Here is a 21493-nt window from a genome sequence, read left to right on the forward strand (position 1 = left end):
AGGGTTTGGGCACACTGTGGCTTTGATCAGAAATATTCACAAAGAGATGGAGACACTGTAGAACCAACTTGAACGCCAAATTTCTGCTTAGCTTTCCATGTACATGATCCAATATGTCCCCAAGACAAGGAACGTCAGGAGCTGAAAGTACAATTGAGGAAAATGATGCCGTGGATTTTAGTCTATCACTCAAGGTTGCAATCTTTTTATTCTTTAACCCAGTATTGTTGCACACACTTCACCGTTTTACTTTTGTGTACCAACAGTTTCAATCATTTTCTGATCTAGTCAGCATGATTCTGAATTACGTAAATTGTAAATTGAAAGTTTTTAAGGAAATCAGGTTACTCTGATGGCATCATGAGAAAGTTTCGTGATTAACTATGTTTTTTATAAAGAGTACTTACTTTTATTGATATCAGCTTTATTTAAAAATATATCTGGATAGTGAAATAAAGAAAAAAAAAACTATGTTTGCATTCTGCCTATCACAGTGTCAAACATTATAAATCTTTACAGAATGTAAAATATAGAAGCAGACATGAGTCACATTGTCCATTGAGCCTGCTTTACCATTCAATATGTTAATGTGACAATCTTTTCTATTTTTATTCATTTATGGAATGTGGATATTAACGGCTGACCCAGCAGTTATAGCAAGTCCCTAGTTACCCTTGAGAAGGAGTCTGTGAGCTGCCTTCTTAAGCTACTGCAGTCCATGTGCTGTGGGTAGACCCACATAGCTATTAGGGAGGGAGTTAAAAAATTTTGACCCATCAACTCTTAAGGAAATTGGCTTGGAGGAGAATTTCCAAATGATGGTGTTCCCATATATTGACAGCCCTCGTCCTCTGGACAAGCCATGTAAGTACGTGGGTACAGGAGCAGGTCAGAAGCTAGAATCCTGCAGCGAGTACTTACCTAAAAGCCTGTCCACCATCTACGAAGCACAGTCAGGAGTGTGTTGGAATACTGATCACTTGCCTAAATGAGTGCAACACTCAAGAAGCTTGACACCTTCCAAGATGAAGCAGCCTGCTTGATTTACATGACATTTTCAAAGCTCACTCCCTCTACCACTAATGCTCAGTAGCAGCAGTTTATACCATCTACTGATGCACTTCAGAAACTTACCATGGCTCCTTAGGTAGCACCTTCTATACCCATAACCACTTCTCACACCAGGGATTGCAGAACTGCTGGCCAATGAAATTGTCCCTTCCTGATCCAAATAAGGCTGTCCCCATTGCTGAGCAACGTGATTTCACTATCCTTTAGTTCAAATGGGGTGGTAACCTGTCACCCCTTTAAAATTCACTCTGTACCTCATTTCAGTAATTGATTTTTCTATTATCAATTTCATTTTATGTAACTTAATAATATGGAACCTCGTCAGACCCAGTCTGAATCCCCACATTAAGCTTTGGTCATTTCATCCTGGAGAGATTTACTGGCTTTGAGCAGGGTGTAGTATAGATTCACAAAACCTTCATGAGGGTTTAAAGGTTTAAATTATGAGAATCGGTTGTACAGTTTTAGCTTATATTGCTTTGAGTGTGTAAGGTCGATGAGTGATTAAGGTGCTGAAAATATTTTAAGGATTTGAAAGGTAGGTAGATAGGTACAGGAAAGGTATTACCTCTGGTGGGGGAATTAAGAATGAGGGAATATAATCTTAAAGTTAAAGCTACCCCATTTAGGAGTGAAATCAGGAAGCATTTTCTCACACCAACCATAGATAACTGCCACTTACTCCCAATCAGATTTGTGGTTTTGGGGACAATTGGGGCTTTCAAAAGGCTGAGGTTGAAAGATCTTGTTAAAGGTGATTACCAGGGGATGTGAGGCAAAGTGTGCAAGCTAGCCATGATCCAATTAAATGTTGGAGCAGATACTGGGGGCTGAAAGCCATGATGTGGAGATGCCGATGTTAGACTGGGGTGGACAAAGTTAAAAATCACACAATACCAGGTCATAGCCCAACAGGTTTATTTGGAAGTATTAGCTTTCAAAGCACTGCTCCTTCATCAGGTAACTAGTGGGGCAGGTTCATTAGACACAGCATTCATAGCAGAATTCATAGGGGGCTGAAAGGTCCACTGCTGTTATTATGCTCTGATTTCATAATGTAAATAACTAATGTTTTTTATTTGAAATATGGCATGTAATGAAATGTTCCAGTGTTCTACTTGTACCTCTGTAAACATTGATATTCTTGATCACTCAAAAATTGTAGAGCCTCATCCGATTTTATGAGCATCTTAACCTTGCAAAATAGAGATTTTGTTTAAACTGCTTAAGATTTAATTAATGTCTATATTCATAAACTTGGATTTATCACCTCCCTGACTAGTTAAGCATTTAATTGGATAGTCACTAGATATGTTAAGCTATTTGATTTCATTATACTTCAAGCGAGAGAGTAAATATTCTAATCATATCATAAAACAGTATTAGTGAATTTTGAGAAGCTTTGTAGCTCAGGTTGCATTTTGAATGGAAATTTGCTCACTGAGCTGGAAGGTTAGTCACCATACTAGTTAACATAATCACTGAGCCTCTGGTGAAGTGCTGGTGTTATGTCTCCCGCTTTCTATTTATTTGTTTAGGTTCCTTGGGTTGGTGATATCATTTGCTGGGTTGATGTAATTTCCTATGTTAGCGATGTCATTTCCTGTTCTTTTTCTCAAAGGGCGGTAGAATGTGTCCAAGCTGATGTGTTTGTTGATAGAGTTCCAGTTGGAATGCTGTGTTTCTAGGAATTGTTGTGCATGTCTCTATTTGGCTTGTCCTAGGATAGATGTGTTATCCCAGTTAAAGTCATTTTTCCTCATTTGTACCCACTATCACTTGTATCCTTACATACAGATGAGGAAAGACACCACTTTGACTGGGACAACACATCTATCCTCGTACAAGCTAAACAGAGACAATGAGAATTCCTAGAAGCATGGCATTCCAACCAAAACTCTTTCAACAAACACATCGACTTGGACCCCATCTAACACACTCTGAGAAAAAGAACAGGAAATGACATCAACACAGGGAATTACATCACCAACCCAAGGAAACCTAAACACAGAAATAGAAAGTAGGACTTAAAACAATCACTTCACCAGAGGCTCACTGATAATGTTACCTAGCATGGTGACGAAACATCTGAAAACAAACCTTCCAGCTCAGTGAGCAAACTTACATCCATAAAACAGTACAATGCCTATTATTACACAAATTGATATTCAATAAAACAAAATCACAAAACAACTTAACATAAATCATTCAAGTTTAGGGCGATATTTTGTAAACATTTCTACTGTTTACTTGCAGTAAGACAAATTATTACAATACTTATGTCTAAACCAGTGACTCTTTGAATCAAAAGCTTAAAGTTCATTGTAAATACCATTTGAAGACTAATTTTCTACTTCTAAGATTCCCTCTGAAAGTCAAAAGAAATGGACACTGAATAATGGAAAGGTTAAGGTACCGTCCCTTCACTTTCAGAACATTGCTGGAGTTTAATCTATCTTGATCTGGGCGAGTTTGTTTCCACGTGAAAAAAGGAGAAATAATGCCCAGAATACAGAATAAATGACAGATTCATAAGTGATAATGAGCACAGAAAACTCTGCCAAAGGTGTAGTGTTGAGAATTCAGTGGATATTTTCTAATCAGCTTCTGGAACAGGTGGTACTTGTACCTAGGTCATCATACTCAGAGGTAAAGACACTACCACCGCACCACAGGAGCCCCTTAGGAATTCAAATACGATAAACTGCCATACATCATCTGAAACCAGTTACAAGTAATTGTGACTGAGAAAAAGAAAACATTGTATCATTAAACTTAAAAATTGATCATGATTCTCAATTGTAGAATTATTTTGCGACTGTTCCCTCTGCAATGCTGGCCTAGACCAGTCTGAACCGCGGCTGACTGTATTTGGTGGCATTGTCTCCTGTGGCAGTCACAGGATAAACTTCTGCCACTGCATCCAACAACTTCTCCAGGTCCTTCTGCAGAAAGCAGGGAGCTAACTTCTCATGCCGCACAATACCACAAAGATGGCATCAAAGAATCTATTTGCATAATGAATGAGGTGGAAGAGCAATAGATTGCATGAGAAAAATAACCTTGAGCCACAGTGGACTGGGTGCCAGGAACCATACTAGACAATACACTAACTGAAAATTCAGTCCCATGTAGATTAACTATGTATCCCAATTAACTAAATCCTCAACTAAAATGTAAAGCCCAGATTTATGTATGCTCTCAAAACTCTGCATGAGTTTGAACATCATTAAATCTCCTTTCCATTCTTCCCTTGTCGACTTTCTCCATAAACTGAAATATTACATTCTACATTTTGATAGATCTGCTTTGTACCTGTTTGAAACCTTGAAATCCTTCGTAATATTGGATAGAGTATTCCAACTGAAACCAAACCAGTGATTAATAAAGGTTTTTGATTAATAGGTTTAATCTATTGGCTATTGTACTTCATGTACATCTTTATGAAACAAAAAATCCTGTATCTTTTTTAACAGCTTTCTCAACTTGCACTGTCCCCCTGGATATGTACACCTCCAGGTCCCTCAGTTTCTGGATCCTTAGGTCCTTTGATGGCTGCAGTATCTGTTTTAAATAAGATTAACACCTGAAAATGGATTTTGTCATTTAAGACTTTGCTATTGCCTTAGTTACTTTTGTGGGGTAAAGGGTCAAGGAAGAGGGTGGAGTGGGAAGGGTTGGTTTGAAGAGTATGGGGGATGTGTAGAGGTCAGTGAGAGGATGTTGTTCCATAAGTTATCTTGCTATGACAGAAACAAAAAGTTAGAAACTGTGATGTACTGCTGCATGCCCATGATGAGCAATTATTCAAAATGATAATTTCTATTAAGCTCATTCTATATACATACCACCCCCTGCGTGAAAACATAGCCTTTTAAATTTTTACCATCTCGCCTTAAACCTATGCCCCTGACTTACCTTTCCAAAATGCAGCACTTCACATTTATCTAACTTAAACTCCCATCTGCCACTCCTCAGCCCATTGGCCCATCTGATCAAGATCCCGTTGAGGGGTCCTTTTGAGGTAACCTTCTTCGCTGTCCACTACACCTCCAATTTTGGTGTCACCTGCAAACTTACTAGCTATAACTCATCTATTTACATGCAAATCATTTATATAAATCATGAAAACAGTGAACCCAACACCGATCCTTCTGGCACACCACTGGTGACATGCCTCCAGTCTGAAAGGCAACCTTCCACCACCACCCTCTGGCTTCTACCTTCAAACCGATTCTGTATCCAATTGCTACATTTGAAGAAATTAGTTTATTTGTGTTAAAAGGCCGAATTAAAGATCAGTATATATGCTTGCACTGTTGATGTAAAGTATGCATTATCGGTTACATACTCCATAAACAAAGCCTTCTTACTGAAAGACATCATTTTATTCCAAACAACAAGTAACCTCCTCTTTCTCTTTCATTGTCACGCACAAGGCAAAACCAGATAATATTCTACTTGAAGCTCGACTCCTGCTCACATAAGAGACTGCATGATCTCCCTACCATCAGTCAGCCCCACATATTCCTCAGCCCATTCGTTTGCCACTGATAATCTCACTTGTGCCTTTCTCAGCTCCAGATTCAACGTTTCTTGTCTCTTGTGGATAGCTTTCAATTCGCCACCTTTTTAACGTCAATTCATCCAAAATTCTAGTTTCAATTCTATACTACAAAAAGCCTAGCTGAGCATTCATCCTTGCCCCACGTTGGGGCCAGGTGAAAAAGCATACATTCATCGTCCCCTCGGATATTTCAGCCTGAGTCCGTGAAGTGGTGCCATACCAGTGTAAAGCTTAGAACTCTAAGAAAAGGCATCTGGAAGAGTATGTGAATAGGAAGGGTTTAGAGGGATATGGGCCAAATGCTGGCAAATAGGACTAGATTAGGTTGGGATATCTGGTTGGCATGGATGAGTTGGGCTAAAGGGTCTGTTTCCATGCTGTACATTTCTATGACTTTATGACTATTAATTTTTTAAAGAACATACTTTCTTAGAAAATGAGTGCCACTGGAATATATATGTTTTGTATCCTTTTGGTGAAAGTATACACTGTCACAATACAATGGCAACACTCTTCCGGAGAACAAAGGCACACCTATTAACCAGCCCATCCCAGCATTTGAACACCAAGTGACCACCTACACTCCATTTGCAAAGACAGAGGGTTCTATCCTGCACCAATCCACCCTCCTAAAGCAAACATTTTGAGACCATAACAATTCAAACTATCCAACTCAGGAGCAAAACTCCAGGCCTGTATCTTTCACAAAGACCATTGTGTACTTTGTTAGAACACATCACTGGAGCAGGTGGGACTTGAACCCTGCCTTCAATTCAGTGTACCACCAGAACCATAGCTTACTGAGAACTGGTAATATAAAGGTTTTTGCTACTTAATATGCTGTTGCATTGTGGAACAGTGAGCAAACAGATCATTAATTGAAGCAGATTTCACTCAATCAGACCTTTGACCTTAAAAATTATTGAAAACCATAAATGACTACTTCATGAATTGATTCTCTTGTTTTTGTTTTTATTGCACAGCCTCTATCTGGGAAAAAAAATTATCTCCCACCTATTAACATTCAGTTCCACGGTCCTGGTATAAAGCAGATCATTCAGTTCAGTTCGCCGGTTTGTGATGCAGACAAATACATGGGTTTAACTCCCACACCAGCTGAGGTTACTATGAAGGTCTGACCTTCTCAACCTCTCCCCTTCCCTGAGGCACAGTGATCCTGCAGTTAAACCACACCATTCATCTCTGACTTAATGAGAGAGCAATTCTACAGTCCAGTTACATTATGCTAACTTTATACATCTGAGTTTATACAGTCCAGTTACATTATGCTAACATCTGAGTTTCCTTTTATGAAATCTGGTTTATCTTGATTTCCGCCCACTCAGGAAGACCGAACAACATTATGACTTCAACTCTATCTCTATTCTCTCGGAGAACTTTATTCAATCGTAACCACCCTCTGTCTGATGTATTTACAGCAGACACCTTAAGCTAAGCTCACACAAAAAGATTTATCTCCTGTTTACTAGACATGATAGCTTTATGAGGCCATTACAGCTGAAATAACAAGTTGTTTAATGATATAGAAACGTTTCTGCATTAAAGGTTAAATTTGCTTTTAATACCAATGATAGTCGCATATTGTCCATTTTTGATACATGCTTTGCACTAGAAAATATTTTCAGTATACCATTTTTCGAAAATATATTTACCATTTGTAAAATGTGAGCTTCCATGCCTCCTAAATTATTATGGGTAGGTGATAGGAATTGATAATTACACTGATGGTGCCTTTATTTCACTTCCTTGCCTACCATTTTGTTTTCCTGTTGCTTGACCCCTGCCACATGCAGATCACCCATTGTCACGTTGTGTTTATCATTGCCACAAATTATGAAATTCTGGCTTTTTGTCCCTCACCTACCTTACCCTGTCTGCCTGAAACTGCTCAATCAGCATGGCTGTGCTTTCTTATGTGACGAAGTCCAGACGGGAGGTGGTGCCACTGGCAAGTTTTGGGCTCACGAACACTGGGGCCTGGATGATCCAGCAGATATCGTCACCTTCAGTAAGAAGTTGCTGTCAGGAGGCTACTTCTACAAGGATGAACTAAGGCCTGACATGGTGAGTGCATATGATAAGAAATTGGTTGAAATGGTTTATACAGTACTGTCCAAACAACGGAAGGAGCTTCTTTACTTGAAACATATGATCACATTCAATCATTAATTAGATTTCAAGTGAATTGTGTTAAAATATATCGCGGAGGGAGCTTTTAGCTCTTCATGAAACAAGCAGGGAGGTCGGCCAGTGAGAAAAGTTACATTGCCAGCACCATACTTGCCCCTGATCTATTTCTCATGGGTGGGGGGTGGGATGGAATCAGCAGGGGATAACAGGACGGCAGAGCTACCTGGCCAAAAGTTGCAGGTGGCCAACTGCGCTTACTAAAATTTGATAAGGCCTATTATCAGAGCTGGCCAGCAGCAGATCTGGGGGCTAATACTCAATCTTTAGGTCTTCCCCACCTGCTAGCTTCCAGCTGCAGCCACAAACTTCTTTTTAGATGGGTTCCACATCAATAATGGTAGCTGAGGGCATTTATGTAGGGCATTTATATTTTCATTATTTTATTATAGAATTAAAGAAGTTAGAGAGAAGGCATCTCCATCTTGGATGCCCTACCTGAAAAGACAACTTGCTGGAGAACATCCAACAGGTCCTTCAGCTTGAAGAATCTGCCTGTCATTCCTAGTTTCACGGAAAGCCGAACCTCTGTCATTAATTGTTCTGCTCAGGGAATCTGTTTACTGGGTGATTGTTCCTCTCACACTGTAACTTCTTACACTTGACCCTTACGTTGAGGGTCCTGAAGCCATGGCAAAAGTCCAGCCCCTAGTTATTTAAAATTCTATTCAAGGGTGTGGTGCTGGAAAAGCACAGCAGGTCAGACAGCATCTGACGAGCAGGAGAGTCAACGTTTCAGGCATAAGTCCTTCATCAGGACTGAGGCTTGTAGGCCATGGGGGGGGCTGAGAGATAAATGGGAGGGGGTGAGGCTGGGGGAAAGGTAGATAGGTCAGAGAGGAGGGTGGAGCAAATAGATGGAAAAGACAATGGACAGGTCAAGAGGGTGGTGCCAAGTTGTAGGGGAAATGAGGAAACTGGTGAAATCCAAATTATTCCATTGGGGTTGCAGGGTCCCAAGGTGGAAGATGAGATGTTCTTCCTCCAGGTGGTTGGGGTTTGGCGTCGGAGGAGGCCTAGGATCTGCATGTCCTTCAAAGAGTGGGATGGGGAGTTGAAGCATTGAGCCACAGGGCGGTGGGGTTGGTTGGTGCGGGTGTCCATGACGTGTTTTCGGAAACGATCCGCAAGTTGGTGTCCCGGCTCCCTCATGTACAGGAGACCACATCGGGTGCAACAGATACAATAGATGACATTTGTGGAGGTACAGGTAAATTTCTGTTGAATATGGAAGGATCATTTGGGGCTTTGGATGGAGGTGAAGGGGGAGGTGTGGACGCAGGCTTTGCACTTCCGGCAGTGGCAGGGGAACGTGCCGGGAATGGGGTGAGGACTGGTGGGGAGCGTGGATCTGACAAGGGAGTCGTGGAGGGAATGATCTCTCCGGAATGCTGATAGGAGTGGGAGGGAAATATATCCCTAGTGATGGGGTCCATTTGTAGGTGGCAGAGGGTGATGCGATGTATACAGAGGTTGGTGGGGTGAAAATGAGGACCGGGGGATTCTGTCCTTGTTACATTGGGATGGGTGGGGTTCAAGGACAGAGATGCAGGAAGTGGAGGAGATGTACTGGAGGGCATTGTCGACCACGTGGGAGGGGAAATTGTGGTCTTTGAAGACGGAGGCCATCTGGGATTTCCTTTGGTGAAATTGGTCAATTCTACACCCATTAAAAGGATTTAAAGGAGATAGGGATAACACTTAAAAGGAGAACCATTAACAATATCAAGTAAGATGTCAAGGTGCCAGTGTTGGACTGAGGTGGACAACGTTTAAAAATCACACAACACCAGGTTATAGTCCAACCGGTTTATTTGAAAGTACAAGTTTTCAGAGCGCTGCTCCTTTGTCAGACAGCTACCTAATGAAGGAGCAGTGCTCCGAAAGCTTGTACTTCCACATAAGCCTGTTGGACTATAGCCTTAATTGTGAATATCAATTAAGAGGAAGTCAGCACTTTACTGGGAAGAGTGAGCATAATGTAGATGGATCTCAGTGTCGAGAAAGCAAGAGGGAAGATAGGAGAGAAACTGGAGAAAGATTTGAGTTCTGAGCTAAGGTAGTGAGGAACTTTAGAGAAAGCGTGGTTCTAGGGCTAGTGAAAGGGAGAGAAGGGTAGAAGCTGCTAATTGGATGGTTTCAATTTTAATAACAAAGAAATTATTGAGTTCCTTATACTTACAGTTGAAATATGGGAGAGGAAGCAAGAGCAAGGGTAAGATGACAGCTTGCAATAGAAAAAAAGAAACTCCTATGGTTAACTATGCATTCCAGGATAATGTTGAAATAGTGAACAGTTTCAGCAGATGAAAGCAGGACCTGATCGTGCTTTACATGGTCCAGCCAAGTCTGACAGTGGATGGCCAAACAAGTATCTGCCATATCCGTTCAACTTTGCATCCCTTAGACTTAAAGGAGCAGAGTGACAGGCTGTACTGATGAAAATCAGCCACTGAACATCAACCAGGAGAGGAAATTCTTATTGATTTATGATTTGGATACGCTGGTGTTGGACTGGGGTGTACAAAGTTAAAAATCACACAATGCCAAGTTATAGTCCAACAGGTTTATTTGGAAGCACTAGCTTTCGGAGCACTGCTCCTTCACCCGACAATCACCTGATGAAGGAGCAGTGCTCCAAAAGCTAGTGCTTCCAAATAAACCTGATGGACTATAACCTGACGTTGTGTGATTTTTAACTTATTGATTTAGTCTGCCTCAAAATTGAAGTTAATTTCATTGTTAGTGGATCATTACAACTGAAATTAACTAACTCAACTCAGAGTTAGATCCAAGCCTTGGGTTTGCCTGCAATCTGTTGTCAGTTACTCATTCTTTACTCAGCTGAAGCTCCCTTCTAAATGGGAATAATTTACAATTTTTGGTTTTTAAAAGTACTTTCCATTTTTGGGAAGATAAAACAAACCCTGTTAATAATTAATAGTTACACGGAGCAGTGCACCCACACTACTATCTGGTGTGATTTACTGAAAGGTATGTGCATGCAACACGGATGCTAATCCAAATTTTCCACTATGTTAAACAAACCAATTATCAGTTCACTGTTATAATTATGCAATTTTAAAAATAGTTTATTTGCTTTAAAGAACCAACAATTCACTACAGTATGTTTCTAGGTTTTATTGTCTGCTGCTATCCTTAGTACTGAAAGCATTAAAATTAATTTAATTATAACAGGAAAAACTCTTTGCTGCATAGCCTTTGATCTTGAAAGTCAGAATGTGTATTTGCATGACAGTGAAAGGTGACATTCCTGCTTCTTCCTGCCATCTCCTGCCTAGCACCACCTCATTGGGATGCTCAGGTGATTGAACCTTTTGAAAGCTGCTGTGAGCTGTGGGATTGTACCCCTGCATAACCCACTGCTTCTAGAATAAAAGGAAAATGTCAAATAATAGAAAAAATTCATTTCTCTGAATTTTATACTTGTTAAAAAAGTTGTTGGAACCTTTTCTTGAAGATCTTTGATGTAGTTGCTTTTCAATATAGAACTCTGAATAAATTACAAATGTTAATGATAAATTCTACTGATTACTAAAACAAAGAAACTTACAAAGTAATGCATTTTATTTCTATTACAAGTTATAATCTGTATAATGCATCTTGTTACAGGCCTACAGGATTTTCAATACATGGCTTGGAGACCCTTCAAAGAATCTCATGTTTTCTGAAGTACTTAATGTTATTAGGAGAGAAAAACTCTTGGACAACGTCATTGAAAGTGGCAAGGTCCTATTACAGGGTCTTAAGGATTTACAGGTAATAATTAATTGGGTACTTGAAAACTTGCAAAAAATAATTGTTTTACTTTACAATTGGATTTCTTACCATGCCATTCTTTTTGCATCCAGCTCTTATTGTATTAAGATATAATTTGTATTCTTTACCTGAAATAATTTGAGAATTGATTTAATGACTGCTGGTGCGATTAATCAAATGAAGGTGTAATTTCAGTGGTAATGGAGCAATTCAATGGAACATCACATAGTGTCACAGAGTTGTCACAGACTGTGTGAAGTGATTAGGAACACAGCGTTGGTATGAAATATAGCCATTGCATATTTTCCAAAACCACTGTTAATGTTGTTGGGTTCATGAAGTCATCCACAAGCCAAATAGAAAAACCCTTTGACTCACTAAGACCCTTAGGAAACCCATTTTAGTACGGCAGTTCTGCATTTAACTTTGAACCGGTTGTTTGGAAATCTTGCATCTGGATTGCAACAATATTATGAAAGCACAGCAAGTCACAAAAACATTATTGCATTTAACAGAGGCCAGATTATTCCTGCAATTTCTCATCCCTTTTATGGCACTTCAGAGTAGTATTGTGGAATTCTAAAATCATTTTACACATAAATCGATCTGTTATGTTTTTGTATGTGGCCATCGGACATCCGGTAACTGGAAGGCACTATGTTAATAGTTGATTCTGAGATGAAATTAGAGAGGAGAGTCAGATCAAACATGGTCCTTTTTTTTAAACAATATTTTCACTCTTTTCCATAATAACCAGGTACCAACGTTTTTAGTTCTCTCTTAGCAACAGCAGTGAGAAATTATCAGAATAGACCTGGAAGTTGTCATTATTGACCCATTAAGTCATGTGGCTTTAAGTTCAACAGAGTACTGTAAATCAAATCTCCTGATAACCAACCAAATCATTCCATCACTTCCACCACCTGGACCAGCAAATCATGTTAAATATTATTTGGAGGAAGCTCTGTGGAAAGCAAATATATTAACTGGTCTCTAATGGGATGATTTAATGTGTGCCAGGCCTGACAAATGTCCAGGCAGATGTAAATTCCAATTGGGCATTGAGAGAATGGTGCAAGAACTAATACAGGGAGGTATTTCAATAAAAGCAAAATACTGTGATTGCTTGAGATCTCAAATAAAAACAAGGTGCCAAAGGAACTCAGCAGATCTGGAAAGAGAGAATTAATGCTTTGAGTGCCATGACACGTTTCCAGCATTCTGAACACCTACGTGACCTTACTGTAATTAATCTACCTGTCACAGATGTATCTGTACATGATAACATTGGAAGAAGTGGTCACCAATCATAATTCTTGTAAAGACTATGAAGACATCTGCATCATGTATACTACCATGTAGAACAAACTAAAGACAGATCTACAACCTAAAGCTGAGGGTAGCAATCCTTAAGCTCTTAATCAGCATCAAGGAAAGGGGAGCAAACCTCATCAGTAGTAGAACTGCATGTACTTGAGAATAAGGTATATAGTACAGTTATAGCATAGAGCGATCCACTACCATAAACAGGCGTATAAACAAATAAAATTGTCCCATACCAAGGGCCACAAAACTTTATTCTAACTCATGTCACAATCTCTTGGGAATGGCAGCAGACCACAAGAGAAAGAGATGCAGAAACATTTAAGTTCAAAGTACATCTCTAGTTCAAAACTGTACATTAACTTACATCAAAGACATATCAGAAATGACTTCCAGACTACTCAGACCCCTTGGCATCAAAGAAGCCCACAAACCTACTAACACACTTAAACAGCAACCAATGAACCTAAAAGATCCATTAGATACTACCAGCAAAGCTAATGTCGTTTACAAAATACCACGCAAGAACTGGAAAAAACATGACATCGAATAAACAAGCAGGAAACTTGCCACCAGGATACATGAACACCAACTAACCACTAAAGACATGACCCACTCTCATTAGTTTCCTTACATACAGACAAAGAAGGACACCACTTTGACTGGGACAACACACACATCCCAGGACAGGCGAAACAAAGACACACAAGAATTCTTAGAAAAATGGCATTCTAACCAGAACTCCATCAATAAACACATTGACTTAGACCCATCTACCTTCCCTTGAAAAAAAGAACTGGAAATGACTACCCACCTTAAGAAACCAAGACTTATAAATAGAGAGACAGGACATAGCACCAGCATTTCACTGGAGACTCTCACTGATGATGTTACCTAGTCATAGTGATGTTACCTAGTCATCTGAAAACAAACCTTCAAGCTCAGCGAGCTAACTTACATACTTATCATCAACCAGAGCTACAAATCTTCTCAAATATCGCTTACATCTCTATGTAAATAAAATCATACTCAAACGTGATAGGTACATCGGATGGGAGTACTGGCCACTTTTGTTCATGTGCAAATTGTACTTTTAAAATGAAAAAGAATTAACATTTCAATTGTTTAGAGGAATGCACAAAACATTTTCAGGATTAATTTCAGTGGAACTCTTGTAAAATATATTATTCTCATTATTTATTGCTATTTGTTATTGGCATCACATCAACACATTAACGGACTTTAATTCCTATGCTTCTTTACAGATTCTCTATCCACACGTTTTGAGTAGAGCCAGGGGGAAAGGTACATTCTGCTCTATAGATGCACCCAACGATGCAATAAGAAATAAACTTGTGTTGAAAATGAGAAATAAAGGTAAGATAGATCAGTATCAAATGCAAGACTAATTTATTCAATTTAATGTTTTAAAATTATAGCAATTATTCTGGCCTTGAGGTTGAGGTTCAAAAATGCAGTACAGTGACATTTAGTACTGCACAAAGTAGAGGCAGCTATATAATCTGACATTATAAATCAGTCTATATAGGGGTAACATTTCAACTGCCCTTGTCAATGGAATAGCATTGTAGATGGAGTAGAATTTTCTACCATCAAATTCCCTTTTCCTCCATTTGTCAGTTTCCAATCAATAGTAGAGGCATGAGCATCAGGCCAACAATGGGTGAGATTCTGGTGTTTGTAAATAAGGGGACCACAATGCAAATTTGCAGTATAAATATTACATTGCTAACAAATCAAGGGATAGATGTTAAAATGTAAAAGGTGAGTTGCTATGTTTAGACAAATGCAAAATGGAGCCCTTCTTCATATTAGAGGTGGGACAGCTAACACACAGCATGACGCCACTTGGAGTGAATGGTGTGGATGCCTGATCTTGTGAAGTAGAGCAAAATGGAATCTGTGAAGTGAAAGTTTGATTCCAAGCCACACTTGTTTAACCTCCTGAAAGCCATGCAGAATAATTTAAGCAGACTAGGCTAGACTAAGTAACTAGTTGATCTGGGAATTGATATTGATGGGTTTGACCACTCATTTTTCTCTCATTAGGTATTGTACTTGGAGGCTGTGGAGAAAAGTCTATTCGATTCCGTCCTGCTTTGATATTCAAGCCACACCATGCACACCTCTTCCTTAATGTTTTCAGTGATGTTCTGGCTGCCCACAAATAAATCCATGACACAGCAGGCAGCACAAAAGCATCCACAAGACACAACCTAGATTACATGATAGTGTAATTTCCCGACCATTTGTTCAACGTTGACATCAACCATTTTGCCAACTTTTTAAAAAATCAATAATGGCGAATTTGATCTCTACAACCCTTTCAAATGTGTAAATTGTGTATCATTTAACAATCTGTGAATAAAACAGCAAATAACATTACATATAATGTTAATTTTCCATCATAATATGCTTTGTGTATAATGTTGCAAGTTGAACAATACCACATTAATGTAACTTCAGTTTAATAAATAGTCACCATTGAAATTTTTACTGATATTTTGTATGTCACCTATGGCATTTATGACCTACAGTAGGGAATTTGTGATCTGTTCTAAAATGCTGCACACACTACCTTGTGAATTAATGGTGGATTATTTCAAAATAATTTCAGTTCAATTTGAAACATGTCATGCATTTACTATGTCAAAATAATCAGAAAGCCTAGTTGCTTGAGTAAGATGTCTTAAGCTTGGTCAGTTCACCGTATATAGAAATTGATATAAATTTATTCACCATGGCCATCTGTATCTTCCAATAAAACCTAGTTTCTTTAAATGATATATATTGTTGAAAAAGATGATCGACAATTTTACTCTATCATTAAACTAATAGGATACATTTTTGTTAGTGTCTTTTTGTGTAGGTGTGTGAAATGAATTAGTGTTGGAAAAAGGAACATTTTTTTGCTTCAAGCACTTTCCACTTCACATTATTGCAAAGGACATTATTGTCCTGTACAGCCGCAACATGACCTCCCAACTCCTGTACTCAATACTCTGACCAATAAAGGAAAGCATACCAAACTCCTACTTCACTATCCTATCTACCTGTGACTCCACTTTCAGGAGCTATGAACCTGCACTCCAAGGTCTCTTTGTTCAGCAACCATAAATGTAAGTTATATGCAGAATTTTAGAAAATAGCATTTACACTTTTGGGTCATGGTACAATTCAAGGGTCTAAGTGAAAGTAGTAATTTTTTTTTAAATGCAGTACTTGGATGTGGGCAACACCGTTTGGGCCCATTCTTAATTGCCCTTGAGTGGGTGGTAGTGAGCTGCCTTCTTGAACTGCTGCTGTCCATTTCCTATAGGTACACCCACAGCACCAGCAGGGGTGGGGGGGGGGGGGGGTGATGTTGGTGGTGGTGGGTTCTGGATTTTTACCCAACAACATTGTTCATTCAATAATATATTTTGAGATCAGGGAAGTTTATTATTTAGAGTCATAGAGACGTACAGCATGGAAACAGACCCTTCAGTCCAACTCGTCTATGCCAACCAGATATCCCAACCCAATCTAGTCCCACCTGCCAGCACCCGGCCCACATCCCTCCAAACCCTTCCTATTCATGTACCCATCCAAATGCCTCTTAAATGTTGCAATTGTACCAGCCTCCACCACTTCCTGTGGCAGCTCATTCCATACCCGTACCATCCTCTGTGTGAAAAAGTTGCCCCTTAGATCTATTTTATATCTTTCCCCTCTCACCCTAAACCTATGCCCTCTAGTTCTGGACTCCCTGACCTCAGGGAAAAGACTTTGCCTATTTACCCTATCCATGCCCCTCATAATTTTATGAACCTCTATAAGGCTCCGACACTCCAGGGAAAACAGTCCCAGCCTGTTCAGCCTCTCCCTATACCTCAAATCCTCCAACCCTGGCAACATCCTTATAAATCTTCTCTGAACCCGGTCAAGTTGCACAACATCTTTCCAATAGGAAGGAGACCAGAATTGCATGCAATATTCCAATAGTGGCCTAACCAATGTCCTGTACAGCCGCAACATGACCTCCCAACTCCTGTACTCAATACTCTGACCAATAAAGGAAAGCATACCAAACACCTTCTTCACTATTCTATCTACCTGCGACTCCACTTTCAAGGAGCTATGAACCTGCACTCCAAGTTCTCTTTCTTCAGCAACACTCTCTAGGACCTTACCATTAAGTGTACAAGTCCTGCTAAGATTTGCTTTCCCAAAATGCAGCACCTCACATTTATCGGAATTAAACTCCATCTTCCACTTCTCAGCCCATTGGCCCATCTGGTCAAGATCCTGTTATAATCTGTGGTAACCTTCTTTGCTGTCCACTACACCTCCAATTTTGGTGTCATCTGCAAACTTACTAACTGTACCTCTTATGCTCGCATCCAAATCATTTATGTAAATGACAAAAAGTAGAGGACCCAGCACCGATCCTTGTGGCACTCCACTGGTCACAGGTCTCCAGTCTTAAAAAACAACTTCCACCACCACCCTCTGTCTTCTACCTTTGAGCCAGTTCTGTATCCAAATGGCTAGTTCTCCCTGTATTCCATGAGATCTAACTTTGCTAATCAGTTTCCCATGGGAAACCTTGTCGAACGCCTTACTGAAGTCTATATAGATCACATTTACCGCTCTGCCCTTATCAATCCTCTTTGTTACTTCTTCAAAAAATTCAATCAATTTGGAGAACTTGCAGGTGGTGAGAATTTGACAAGTCACAATAGTTTAAACAAGAATTGAGAAATAAGACAACAACAAAGCTCAAATGAAACAGTACTATCTTTACTAGAATACTTGTTAACAATATAATTCACCTGTTACAGTATATATTAGCAATAAGCGCATTAGTCATAACTTACAAGAAATTATATATAAAATTCAACAATGAATAGTTAACCACCTGCTGATCATTCTAATTTGGGAAGGATGTTTTACTGACAAGATCATATCATCCTACAAAAAACCTCCAGTTGATTAATGAGACTTCCAATATTTTGTTCAAACCATAATGTAAGACACTTCTTGACAATATATTATGGCCAACACCTGCTTCAGTAATTTCCCATTCCTCATGACTGTTGCAGAGCTTTTCAGTCCTTCTTTCCGATCATTTGGCAATAGAGCAATTTAAGTTCCTTAAGTTTAGTGATTTCTTACAAACCATTCTTTGGAGAATTAAAATAAAGTACACCTGACAAAAGCCATAAACTAAAAATGGTCTGCTTTTTTCACTGTACATTTAAAAAGTGATGTTGTCAATCAATGCTAGCTTGTGTTCTCTTTTACAGGCTTCAAACACTTAAGGCTGATTTAATTAAGCCTTTAAAACATACCAATTCATTACCTTAATATCAGAGATAGGATTTCTCCAAAACTTGTAATATATAAAACTCTGCACAGTTCAAAACGTATATTAATGCAAAGCATAACTTTTAAACACGATCACGGTTTTCATTCCTTTTAGAACTTTTATACTTGTTGCTAATAATTATAAATTTTGGGTTTTATAGATCATTGTCTTATAATCAGTAATGGATGAAATCATCCTGCAGCTGTTGTACACTGCATGCAATATAGATTTCCATATTTAAACAAACACTTTTCCTGGCTGGAAAATCCCACTAGTTTTAGCCGTAAATTATGATTAAAATAATATTGCCAACTCATAACAGTTCAATAGCAGTACTGACATTTGGGTGAAATTCATTGTTAGCGGGTCATGGGTTCATTGATCATAGGACAAAAAAAAATTGGATTTTTATTAATCTGCTGTTTGTCTGTTCTAAAATACTGGAAACTTAATCCATATTCCCAGGCTCTCTTTGGTCATGGGTTAAAATTGGTAATGTAGGACTAGGCCCCTCAAACCTAATCCGCCATTCACTATATCATGGCTGATGGGTGGCCTAACCCCATATCCCTAAACGTCTATCTCAAATTTAAAACTAACAATTGATCCAGAATTCACTGCCATTTGTGAAAGAGTTCCAACATCAACCACTGTGTGTAGAAGTACTTCTTAACATCTCTCCTGAATGGTCTGGCCCCAATTCTCAAACTATGAACATACGAAACCACCTCCAAAAGATTTCTCATTGAGGCTTTTAAACATTTATGTTCATTTAGTCACTACACTGCTTTCTATTGCTCAAAACAGCATCTGAGATTTACATGCACACTTCTGATGGGCAGTGCATGAGACATCTTGACAAAGGGACATGCACAGTGAATGACTGCTAGCATCAGGTGGAGGTTGTAGACTGTCAGTGTATCTGAACCTCTCACAGGTCAGCATGTTAAATGTCATTAATGCCCCCAATAGGATTATTTAGGGGGTTTTTCATGATTTACATATTAGTCATTGGGTTATTGCTTTTGGCTGCTAGTACAATTGAATTGGGGCTTTCTATAATAAAAGGCTGAGTAAATGTGCAGGGCTTTCTGCTGTTTTTGGTCATGTAAGTATTCGTGGTGATACAATTGCTTCCAGGCACTTGTAGACCTTTCTCTGGCAATTGAGCATAACTTGAAAAAGAAACACCACCACAACTCAAAACAGAAAAAGATACTAGAAGAGGAAAGGAACAGTGGGAGATTGGATCAAAAATTGCCAACTGCTACAGCCTTAGAATAAAGGCAAAGCAGGCCAAGACTGCAAATGCTTACAGCTCCCAATGTTTATCCTTACAGCCCCTGGGCTGCTGCAAGAGACAGACATGACATCTTCACAGAATCGCTCCAGTGTGGAAGCAGGCCATTTCACCCAGGGTAGGGAGAGAAAGTTTGCATCTCAAAAAGGTTAACTCCAATAACTGAATTAGGAAATACATGAATCATAATGACAATGGGTCATACATTCATACTGCAGGAAAGTGTGGATCTAAATACTTAAGGTCAAGTGCCTGCTTTCACCATGTCTTGGTTTATTTCAACATTTAAGCATATGTTAAATTTGTCCAACATAATGTTACAAATTTCATCAGGACGCTAATGAGTGAAATGATTTAATTAATTATTACCAAATACTTGAAGGAATTTTTGCTTATCAACTACCTGCCCAAACTTAATTGTGAAATAAAAAACCTCAGTTTTATTATATTGTTTAAATTGTAGAATACTTTCATTTGCTGTGTCCCCTGTATCTCCAAGAGGCATGACATCTTGAACAGCAACATAAAAATCATTTCTTCTTCCCCAAAAAGTCAAATGTGAAACCTTTAGAGTGGTTCCAGAGTCATTTAGATACAGCATTCCTATGAATCGTCTTAAATAATAACTCATGAAATAAAGCATGACTACAGCAAAACCTGATAATCCGGTGATATAAGCAAGGAGAACATATTGCACTTGTTCCTGCAAGTAAAAATAATAAAACGTGGGTACAAGTGTGACAGTTATGCCAGTCTGAAGTACTTTTAGCTGTGAAACAGCTCTCAGAAACCTTATTCCATGAAACCTATATATCATTGTGAAGTGTTCATTATCTGGACATTTGGGCTTTGGCTCCATCCGGTGTTCCTGGACATTTACAGACATTTGCCTGTGTTGCATCTGTACTTGTGACATAATACATTTTTCATATGCTTTAAGATGAAGCTTCGTTGCTTGAAGATATTGTACAGCACAAGTCTTAAAACACCAACCAAAAATAGCAAACCTTTTCTGGGTACTTGATGTATACAGTGGTAATAAAGATTTTGTCTGGCAAGATGTTTGCCAATAACGGAGCAGGCTATTAAAAGTCAACACCTTCAAGAAAAAGAAAATCCATGTGAATGTTAAGCTTGAAAGTGCAATTCAACCTTCTACTTGTACAAATATCAAGAACCGTTACTTAAATAAATCACATCCCCATCATAACCAAGTACCAAGTAATTTACAAAATCTGAAAAGCAGAGACTGATAATGCATGAGTTTAAACTATTAATTTTGTCAATGGTGCAAGCAATTTCATGTTTTCCAAATGAAATTGTCAGTATGAAATTTGGAATAGATATTGGTTGTTCCTTTCATGGCCCAGATGTAATGCATTTGCGATAAGTCAAATTTCTTCTTTTCAAAACTATTTCAGTACACTACATCACCACTACTTTCACCGTACCGAAAACACAATAAGCCTCAGCTCATCAGACTTCTGTTTTCTATACAAAATTGTGGCGCTGGAAAAGCACAGCAGGTCAGTCAGTTTCAGAGAAGCAGGAGAGTCGATGTTTTGAGCATAAGGAGAGAGATACTCCTACTCCTAGGATGCTACCTGACCTGCTGTTCTTTTCCTACGCCACACTTTTGAGTCTGATCTCCAGTTCTCACTTTGTCCTTCTATTTTTTATGCACAGACCCCAGATGAGGGGCGGCACGATGGTTCAGTGTTAGCAATGCTGTCTTGGTTATTTTGTGCAGTTTGCATGTTTTCCCCGTGTCCACGTGGCTTTCCCCTGGGTGCTCCGGGCCTTAGGTTGATTGGCTGCAGTAAATACGAAGCTGTGCTGTCTAGAGATGATTTGGAGATGCCAGTGTTGGACT

General features: G+C 39.1%; 2 protein-coding genes across 5 annotated transcripts in view; one reads left to right on the forward strand and one right to left on the reverse strand.

The window, feature by feature from the left end:
• The window catches only part of abat (4-aminobutyrate aminotransferase), a 177728-nt gene extending 161914 nt beyond the window's left edge, over nt 1-15814 (forward strand). The window contains exons 13-16 of the mRNA XM_043711576.2: nt 7556-7723; nt 11480-11626; nt 14215-14326; nt 15020-15814. Of these exons, the coding sequence (XP_043567511.1) occupies nt 7556-7723; nt 11480-11626; nt 14215-14326; nt 15020-15141 (549 nt within the window). The 3' untranslated portion in view covers nt 15142-15814. The remainder of the gene's footprint in view (nt 1-7555; nt 7724-11479; nt 11627-14214; nt 14327-15019) is intronic.
• The window catches only part of LOC122560682 (transmembrane protein 186-like), a 22880-nt gene continuing 1387 nt past the window's right edge, over nt 1-21493 (reverse strand). For 3 of the 4 annotated variants that reach the window (XM_043711586.2, XM_087997815.1, XM_087997814.1), the window contains one exon: nt 17732-20719. In XM_043711586.2, the coding sequence (XP_043567521.2) occupies nt 19979-20719 (741 nt within the window). In that variant the 3' untranslated portion in view covers nt 17732-19978. Of the gene's footprint in view, nt 142-17731; nt 20720-21493 lie in introns of those variants that run through there. The other variant, XM_043711587.2, reaches the window with a different exon arrangement.

This window comes from Chiloscyllium plagiosum, unplaced genomic scaffold (genome assembly GCF_037043375.1).
Source record: "Chiloscyllium plagiosum isolate Xiang-an unplaced genomic scaffold, Cpla_swu_hap1 HiC_scaffold_20, whole genome shotgun sequence".
Lineage (NCBI taxonomy): Eukaryota > Metazoa > Chordata > Chondrichthyes > Orectolobiformes > Hemiscylliidae > Chiloscyllium > Chiloscyllium plagiosum.